Source organism: Nestor notabilis, unplaced genomic scaffold (genome assembly GCF_000696875.1).
Source record: "Nestor notabilis isolate BGI_N333 unplaced genomic scaffold, ASM69687v1 scaffold7872, whole genome shotgun sequence".
Taxonomy (NCBI): Eukaryota; Metazoa; Chordata; class Aves; order Psittaciformes; family Psittacidae; genus Nestor; species Nestor notabilis.
Genome location: NW_009918679.1, coordinates 29183 through 39389, shown reverse-complemented (window position 1 = coordinate 39389; position 10207 = coordinate 29183). Strand labels below are relative to the sequence as shown.

General features: G+C 39.2%; 1 protein-coding gene across 2 annotated transcripts in view; it reads right to left on the bottom strand.

Annotated features, from left to right (window-relative positions):
- The window catches only part of KIAA0319 (KIAA0319 ortholog), a 34263-nt gene that overhangs the window by 6797 nt on the left and 17259 nt on the right, over positions 1 to 10207 (bottom strand). For both annotated transcript variants that reach the window (XM_010009840.1, XM_010009841.1), the window contains exons 10-15: positions 8497 to 8620; positions 6946 to 7078; positions 5929 to 6077; positions 3210 to 3361; positions 1833 to 1971; positions 522 to 681 (exon numbers count right to left, since the gene is read on the bottom strand). In XM_010009840.1, coding sequence (XP_010008142.1) covers positions 522 to 681; positions 1833 to 1971; positions 3210 to 3361; positions 5929 to 6077; positions 6946 to 7078; positions 8497 to 8620 — 857 coding nt within the window. The remainder of the gene's footprint in view (positions 1 to 521; positions 682 to 1832; positions 1972 to 3209; positions 3362 to 5928; positions 6078 to 6945; positions 7079 to 8496; positions 8621 to 10207) is intronic.

Below are 10207 nucleotides of genomic sequence, written 5' to 3'. Positions count from 1 at the left end.
TTATACCCTTCTGTCCCTACTCGCATCTAGAACCTGTTCCAAAGCACTCTGAAACAGTTTGAGTAACTTTAGAAAACTGAACTTAAGAGCGAGGTAGCCAGCAAGAAAGTAGAAGAGGGGAATAAACCAGGTTTGATCACATACAGCTGGAACCTTACTTTGAATATAAGCAATACTTGCTTCACCGTAAGAAGGTCTGTGTCACTCCATCCAGCATTTGGGAAAAATAATAGCAGCGTATGGAACAAAGATCTTGAAATATATGTATGTGCTTTATTTAAAGGAATAAATAAACTATACAAAGAACTTTTAATCTTTTCAAAACCGAAACACTTCAGTTCTGAGCCTCCAGAGAGCTAGCTTCATCAATTTTCTACCACAGCAGAAGAAATTCACCTTTTAGAGTTATAAGTATAGCTTTTTTTGTCATCTTAGAAAAGATTATTTTACAAGTAATTATGAGCTGTGAATGATTCAATGAAAATCACATATCTTCCTCGCACAGCAGGTTATCTTTGTACCTTATATCTGAGTAGGCTTGTATCTTCTGAACTTTGATATCTGAATCCAAAACATTCAGCAATACAGCCAGTTGTCTCACCAGAGTGTCCTTCTGCTGTTCACTCAGCTGTCCCACTCCAACTTGCAGAATGAGCTCCACCAGGCCATTTCTTTTGGGATCTGACAGAAAAAAAGAGAACATGCTATTCTTTCAGAGCCTGGAAAATATTTCAGTACTAACTGAAGACAACTGTATTTTCCTGCATAAGACCCATACCCCTTATAACCCAACCCTTTTGTGTTCTTCGAAAAGTACTGAAACAAGCATGGTGGGTCTAAGATAGCAACCCAGCTTAACAGTTGGAAGAAAGCACTTCAGTGTGTACTTCTGTTCAGCATTAACACATTTCTGTGCAGAATAGCAACTTCTGTTCCCCTAAATGCTGTCCTCTTAAGGTCAGAGGTAAGCACTAGGTGAATCTGCTAGTTATCTACTATTGGCTACCACCCACAAAAATGGGAGGCAAAGATGGACTCGTATGGTAGCATGCAAGTCTGTAAGCAAGTCTAAACGAGGATGGTCAACTTCAGAAATACCAAATATGTTTACGTTCACAAACTGAAGGTTCTGTTAAATAAAATTTGGAGTTCTGGAATGCCTTGCAAACAAAATAAGCTTCACAAATATCCAATGAGAATCCTGAGCCAATTATTGTGACTACATTCAACAATAAAGCATGGAACAGAAATAAAATTATTTTCCAGGAACCAGACAAGAAATCTCCAACAGACCCATGATTTCAGGCTCATTTCCTGAAACCTCAACTTATCCTTCCAGCACACAGGCACTTATGCTGCATTTGAAAAATAAGTCTGCACATGACTAATACCAAAACTATGAAAAGACAATTTAAAAAACCCTGAAATTCTTTGAGGTTTTTGTCCTTTGAGATGAAAAGAAGGAAAACAAGCATAAAAACACACTTTCAACCATTAAACACACAATGGCAGCATTTGTACCTAAACTTAATGTTTAGCTCCCATCTCTTTCTATTGCCCAAACTGATTAACAACCAGGAAAAAGAAACAGAAACGTAATGAAAATATTAACTAGGAAGCATAATATTTACTTATTTATGCTTCCAGTAAGATAATTAAGATTCCTGACATGTCTAACACACTCAACCCTATTGAGAGAACAGAAGAAGGTAGGGAGAGACCCATTTGCTTTATGTTTTGACTTGAGAGAATCTTGTCGACATTGAAATAAGTGAAAAGGAGAACAAAGATGAGGTATTCACAACGTATCGATGACCTTTTAATTGTCATACCAGGCCGCACTTCAACAGTTGCTGAATCAACATCTGAGTCTCCTTTAGCATCTGTCACTTTCAAGTGAAAAGTATAGGTTCCTTCCACCAGATTAGTTAGCTGCAGTACTGCTTCATGGTCTGAGCCATGGATCACATCCTGGAAAAAAAATTAGTACTGGAATGATAACAGCCTCAGAGAAAGTTGCAGGTGTGACTATCAAGTAGGGTATCTGGTATGACGGTATGAGTTCTTGCTTTGCTTTTGGGATAAATGTGACCTATCCACAGTTGATAGCAAAATAATACAAATTTGGAAGTGACACTTAATGAGGGTGTCTGCACAGTATCAGTATTTTAAAACCAACAACAACAACAAAAAAAAAAACCCACAAAAAACCCCAAACCAAAACCACACACACAAAAAAAAACCCAAACCAAAAGCAAAACCACAACCCAAACAAAAATATCCCCAACCCAAACCAGGCAGAAACATTCTCAAGTACTCATCTGCTCGAAAATCTGAGACAGGTACATTACTATTTCTCAATTTTACTCTACTATCCTTAGTTCTACTTTCTTCACTCACAAATTACTTTCTTTCCTTGGAGTCCATGTATTTTCAGATATCACTTCTGCCAGCTAAAGCTCTTCAAATTTTCTCATACCCTCATGTGAATTGCTTCTGGAATCTTTGTTATCATTTTGCTGTTTCTCCTTTCCTGGTTCTTACCAATTTGCCACTGTTTTCCTGACTGCAAAGAGCTGTACACAATGCTTTGTGCAGACAAGCAGAAGAAGTTACTGCAGTTACAGTAGCTGACACAAACTTTATCATGAGGTACTTTTGCTGTCTGCCCACCTCGAAGAGCAGACTAACAGACTCCATTACCCTAATGACCCAAGCTATTCACTGTGGTCTGCCAGGCAAGGTGTTTGCAGATCTAGTCCCAAACACCATTTTTATCTTAAACTGCAAGTTTCACCTCACCTGGTACCAGACACAATTCCTTAGTCTTTATCAGTACTTCTTGCTCTCTCAGACCCTTTTGATTTTGGAGTATTTGGATTTCAGAAGATGTTTCTCTCAGCCACATTAGCTTGGTACTATCACCAATTACTCCTAAAAAGACACAACTTCATTCTTGTGTTTCAAGTCTTTCCCAACTAGTTCCACACTGCTGGAAGTCCTCTTACTTAGTCACCATATTCTGTTGCTGTACCGAAAACATCACAAGCTCCTTGAACCAAATCATTAGAGAGAGCAGGGGAGACAAACCAGAAACAGACACCATGCCTCAGAGCATTTTATGAGTCATACCTGCCTGCCCTCCTGCAGCAATGCTACATGCATAACCAAAGAACCAATTTGACTTGTACAACCTTCAAGAAACTTACCCCAGCTGCTGGGCTTTGACCATCCCGAATCCACAAATATGACACGATCCCCTGGTCATCAGCAGACCTTGAGCCATCCAAGGTAACAGAGTTATTTGGAAGCACTAGAATATGTTTCCCACCAGCATGCGCCCGGGGTGGACTGTTGTTTTCTAGCCATAGAAATAGTGGAGGAGAAGGATTTGCTTTCAAAACATGCAAAATGTGACATGCCATTGCCAATACACCCACACTGCAATTCTTTACCCAAGGATTACAGGCAATAACAACAGAATCTTGTTTAAAAGGTACAGGGAAAGGATGAGTGGGCATACAGAATTTGGCTCCAGGATTATTACAACCTGACAAAAGCAGAGCTGCACCATGAGGAAAATACCAGTAAGAGGTACTACCCAAAAAGGTCTTTTTCAGAAAGCATTGTGGGGTGCTCTACTTACAGTCTCACAGTATCTTAAGCATCAGATCTCAGTCAAGCAAAAAGATTTTCTGCCTATTTAGAAGCACAGCCCCGTACGAGATCACTATGCTGGCCTCTTCCCATTTTGAGAATCACTTATAACCTAATAGAAGCTTGTGTAAAGTCTTGTATCCTCACATAGGCAAATGTTAATCAGGAAACTTAGAGTAAACCCAGTTCCCAAATGCTTTTTGCTTACCACTAGCACTGAAATTAAGGCACGCATTGGGAGTACAGCCAAAAAACAATAAAGAAACATGAACATATTCTCTTCCCAGAACCCAGACATCACTGAATTTTGTTTAAAACACAACTGATAAAACAGAGCTCCAGGAAGCTGTGACACTGAGTGAAATACCTTACCAGTCTGAATATTAAATTGGACATAAATAATTAAATTCTGGACAGATCTCCAGGGCATTGGCTGTGAATGTTCTCTAGAAAAGCATAGAGTTCTCTGTGGTACAAGTGACAATCTTGTCTCTTCCAAATAAACCAGTTGATTAAACTTGGCTACTGGACCACTGAATATTTTTAATATTGAACCTGTGACTGTTGTCAGCACATACTGTGACTGCACTTCACAGTGTGAATGAAACCGTGAGACACATTTGGGCAGAGCTGTTGCCATGTATTTCTGACTAAACGCCTAACTGAAACTCTAAAACAGTTAAATCAGTGATGCACATGGGTAAAACTGAGTCTCTCTTCTCCAAGATGCACCTGGGTTGGAGCAATCCCAAGCATCAGTACAGACTGGGTGGAGACAGTACCGAGAGCACCCCTGAAGAAAGACTTGGGGGTGTTGGTTGATAAGAAGCTCAACATAACCTGGCAGTGCACTTTCAGCCCAGAAAGCCAACCGTGTCCTGGGCTGCATCAAAAGGAGCATGGCCAGCAGGTCAAGGAAGGTGATTCATCCCTCTACTCCATTTTCAAGAAGTCAGCAGCTAAGATTCTAACACAGCTTTATTATCATTTCATATATGTTATAGGTAACATACTTGCAGAGCCAGAGTACATCACTCCCCTCAAGAAAAAAAACAAGGTATGCAACAGAAAGCCAAGCACTTGAACAAACAAGATATGAAATGTATTATGCCACCTTCTTTAGAAGGAGGTATAGGCCTATGGAGATTGCTCCATAAGGAATAATATGAGGCAAAAGATGGTTGGATTATCACCACCTGCAAATTTATGAATGCAACATAAATCAAAGTGATGAAATCTGTGAGGAGTACCCTACTGCACCTCTGTCAGAGGAATGAAGCTGGTGAAGGGTCTAGAGCACAAGTCTTATGAGAAGTGGATGAGGAAACTGGGATTGTTTAGCTGGAAGAAAAGGAGGCTCAAAGGAGAACTTATCCTCTCTACAACTATCTTATAGGAAGCTGTAGCGAGGTGGGTGTCAACCTCATCTTCTCAAGTGGCAAGTGCTAGGAAATGGCCTCAAATTCTGCCAGTGGAGGTTTAGACTGGATATGAAAGAAAAAAAAAAAAAACCAAACCAAAACCCACAAAAACCAACTTATACACCAAAAGGGTTGTCAGCCACCCTTGGAGGTATTTAAAAGATGTGTAGACCTGGCACTTAGGGATTGGTTTAGTGGTGGATTTGGCAGTGCTAAGTTAACGGTTGGACTTGATGACCTTAAAAGGTCTTTTCCAACCTGGGTGATTCTGTGATCTTGTACAATAGGTATTATTCTACAGCATGCTTGTTGGGAGGGGAAAAAACAAAACAAAACAAAAAAACAAAAAACCCCACAAAAAAACAACAACAAAAAAAAAAAAAAAAAAAGAGGGAAAAAAAACCAAACCCACCATAGCAACAGCTTACCTATATCAAAAACCCCAAATAAATACAGGTGTTTTAATGTTAAGTTTTTAAGTGGAAATTGATATACTCCGAGACCTCACTTCTTACATGTTACTTAATACCCACAGTAAAATTGTTTTTGTGCTCAAAGCTTAACTTTAAAACAATGTTTCCATTTTATTCTCAATGTAATAGACACACCATGGTAAAAAATAGTATTTTGGAGCATTCTTATGACAACTAATTCTGCATATATTTAACTTTAAAAAAGCTTGCAGTAAGTGAAGTTAATGCTACCAGTCACCCACAATACACTTTACCACAAAATAGCAGTTAACTCTTCCTGAATACCCTTGAAACATGACAACCAAATATATTCTGTCAGTGATTAAATTAACTGCCAAGTTGCCTACTGTATTCTAAGAAGCAGCAACTAGGCTTACCTTCCTTCACAGTAATAGATAGCACAGATGCACTGCTTAAGCCCTGTTGGTCCTTCACGGTCAGCCTGAAGCGATAGGTACCAACCTGAAGACCAGTCACAGTTGCTATTGCTTTGTCACCATTTTCCATCTGTACAGAGCTTGGTCCACTGAAACAAAGCATCCCAGAAAACAGAAAATTTAAAAAGAAAAAAATAATTTGTTCTTTCAGTAGCGTTGATCATGCCATTTGCTTTTACGTATATTGTAGTTTTATTGCCCCTTGTAAGCACTGGTGATTAAAGAACTATGAGACATGAGTTTAGTTCAGAGAATTAATAAATCCATTTTTTTTCAAGACAATCAAAGCACCTGAGCATTCCATACCCATTTATTAGAAGAGTAGAAAATACACTCCAGTTCAACCTCCCCACTGTGCTATCTCATGGGACCATACAAACATAGTTGCTTTAAGAGCCACTCACAATATGTACAGGCTGCCAAACACACCTTTTCCTGTACCATGCATGAGCTAATACCTTGTCCTTTTATTAAGGATCAATTAGTTTTGCACATAAGCGTACAATTAAACTTTTGTAAAACATTTTCAATCATCATTCAAGAGTGTCACCTACTATCGAAAGCTCAGGTTTAACAGATTGTCAATTTATTATTCAACGAACAAGTCACTGAGAAATCCTAGTTCTAAGCACTGATGGGAAAACTTTGTATATTGCAGGAGGATACCCAAACCTGTTAGATGCTTTCTAACAGGACACATGGAAGTTCCTGTCATTTTTGCTTAACTTTACAACAGTAAGCCTCAAAATGACACATTGCAAAACATGGAAAGTTTATGCTATCTCTGCCTAAGATAAACTTAAAATTCATATCACCCTAGTACCACCTGAGCAGGAACATCCTCAAAGCAGTTCTCCAACAGTCTATCACCCAACACAATGACGTAAGAGGTTCTGGCACCCAATCACCTTCACTTTGTTCTTTATTCTACTGGAGATTCATAAAATCTCTAGATACCTGATATTTTCCCAGTGATAGAAGACAATGCCTTGATCATCCTGGCTTTTGCTTCCATCCAGTGTAGTGCTTTCTACTGGGAAGGTCAATTCCTTGTCAGGGCCAGCCACTGCTACTGGAGGACTATTATTTTCTGTAAAAAATAATACTTAGTGTATGACATTTTCTAGGTAGTTACTGGCACGGACTGCCAATCATAACAAAGATTTTACACAGAATATATTACAGATTTGATATATTGGCTCAAAGGTACTAATCACAAGTATAATGTGCACAAGCCAGCAGAAAATACTAGGTGGGTGAGACCAGCTCTGCAACAAGCCAAATCCCACAGCAAATACTTCCCTTTCCTTACAGTCATATCTGAAAGTACATGCGCCCAAAATTCTCCACTGTGCTCAATGCATCATATGAAATGTTTTGTAACAAGAGTAGTGGGGTATTTACTGGTTCCACTACTACTTCAAAACCACCAATACAAATATGGGCCTCTGCCCTTGAAGAAGATACTGGCCTCTGCAGATTTAGTGCAGACACATATAACCTATTATTCTGTTTTCAACCTATGCTTTTGTGGCATGGTAAAACTAATAATGCTGCTGTTTTCCTGAATATTTATTTACCCTTAGACCTGACTTCAGCAATAGCATATTTCTAGTTCCACACTACGATAGGTCTAAAAGACACCACCATAAGCTGTACTTCCAGTTCACATTCTTGATTTTCCCACATTTACTGGGGGGGGGGGGGGGGAGAGACCTATCGAGAGGTAGGGGGAGGGGGGGAACAAAAAAAACCAAAAAAACAACCTTCTGTGAAGTTTTCCCAGATGGGGTCATCTACAAAAAGATGTAAGCAACAACAGGAAGACAAAATGTTGCCCCATGCTGCAATGCGAGACCTTCAGATTGGCAGAACAGGCCACTTTGGATGCAATAGGCAAATACATTAAAAAATTAAAAACTAAAAAATAAAAAATAAAAAATGTGTATCTTCATAAAATATCTCATGAGTCCCAGACCATTTCGGCCCATTCATCGCTCAGTTCCCAAATCTAAACAAATGTGTGAAAAATGCAGCCTTTGAAAATTCCTTGCTTGATGCTTTTCCCTAGAAAGTACAATGCAGTTCTAGTGAGAATTCAAACTACACAAGGATTCTCAAAGGAGAACTGCAAAACAATAAGGAAACTGTGCAAAGCACTAACTGATACTCTGACCAACTTTGCAAAATAGACTTTGTAGTCTGTTAGAAGAGCCCCATTTTAACTTTCACATAGACACTCAATCACATCCCTGTGCAGGTTGGATTACATAGTCGGGCCAGCGTAAGCCCTCAGGATCACCACCTGGACTTTCTATGACTCTACATTTGTTTTAAATGTTTGCTTTGACAGAAAATGGAGGTGGAAGAGTCCTTGAGGCAGGGACACAGGACATTCAGACTGTTATCTCAGTGGTGCAATGCAGGGAGATGATGTATTCGAGGACAGTGCTAAGACACCAGGCTGACCACCCCTGAGGGACCCAGACATGCCTGCAGCTGACTTACCAGGCTGTACGATCAGTGTGACCTCAGCTGTGGACCGCTGCCTCGCAGAGTCTGTGACAGTCAGCTGAAACGTATAATCTCCTTCCTGCATTGCAGATAACTGGAGGTACGGCGTCCGCACTCCCTACATGATGGTTATAAAGACAGAGAGTGCAAGATAAACAGAAATTCTCATGGATTATGAAAGGTCTCACAGAGCAAATATGAAGAAAAAATACAATTCAATTCATCAATACAGTGTTTGAGCAAGCAGTTTAAGCATCTTGTAGACAAAGAGGAAACTGAAAATTTGATGCACAGATGTGCACATTCACTATTGCAACCATCCCTATCAACCCGGAGAAATATTTATAGACAATAATCTTTAATCTCTTCTAGTATAATTGCTGCATTGTTTCTGAACCACAATAACTGTGAGACACATGGGATGTTAACTTTTTCAACTGGGAAATTAAACACTGATGGAAATTACTATATCTTACTCCATTTCCTTAGAGATATTTTAAAAACCAAACATTATGACATTCTTTAATATAATATTTATAAAAACTGTTAAATGCAAAACCAAGCTTGGCTTGATCCCAGCCAGACAGGCTTATGGAAAAAACATATTAAACAACACTGTCCTGAGTATACTCTTCCAGCAGTATTAGTTGGTATCTATTATAAGCTCATAAAATAACTGGGCACAGTTATAGGTCCTTTTGCTAATAAAATGAGCATTTGTGACATGTCTCTCATGAGGAATAACAAATGGCAACACAATTAGGTGGTTGGGTTTTTTTACAAATATGATAATAAGAACTAATGATTAACTAACCAGGAAAGGTACTTCTTAAATTGCACTCTAACCATGGATACCATGTAACACACCTGAGACCAGCATCCTCAGCTTTAGGAAATGATAAAGATCACTAGGCTTTGAAAAGAAACTGGAAAATGCTCTTGCACTTCCACATTACGTACCCAATGAATCCACCATTAAGTATCTCAGTCATTCCCTTCTTCCAGTAAGACTGCTATAAGATTGAACAGCTCTTGAAAACTATGAGTTCGGCTTGCATGGATGCTTTTGGAGAGTCTTTGTCATGGCAAATGAACAAAAATAAGCCATTATGCTAGAAGCTCTTCCATAGTTTTCTAATTACCTCTACAGTATAGGCTTGCATCAATATTACTCCATTCCTAAACAGAGCTACAAACTGATCTCTTTCAAGTTCTGAAGGTCTAAAGCATTTGCGATATCAGAGAAATTAGGCCTGAAAAAACGGCTGAGTTTCAACTGCCTTCATTACATTAAGTACCTTAACTGCCTATAGGTTTACAAGACTCTCCAACTGAGTGCAAGTTCACTGAAATTTTTTATTAAGTTTCCTCAGATTAAAAAGCCAACCCAGACATGAAAATAATAGCATAAATTCAGTTGGCCTTCACAGGAAACCCCAGTTTTAGTGAGCAAAAAAAGAACACCAAAGAGAATGGCTGCACAACACTGCTAAAGTCTTGCCATCTTTCACTCACATTCTGAGTCGTACTTTCTTCCAAGAGGAAGTCCTACAATAAAATCCTGACCATCCCCTACATTCCTGCAAAGCCAGTTTTCAGCATGTCCAGCATCTCAGAAGATGGAAACCTGTGGAGCTCTTGGAGCTCTAGGGTCCAAGGACAGACAATGTGAATTTGGAAATCTTTCCAAACCACCAGGGAACAA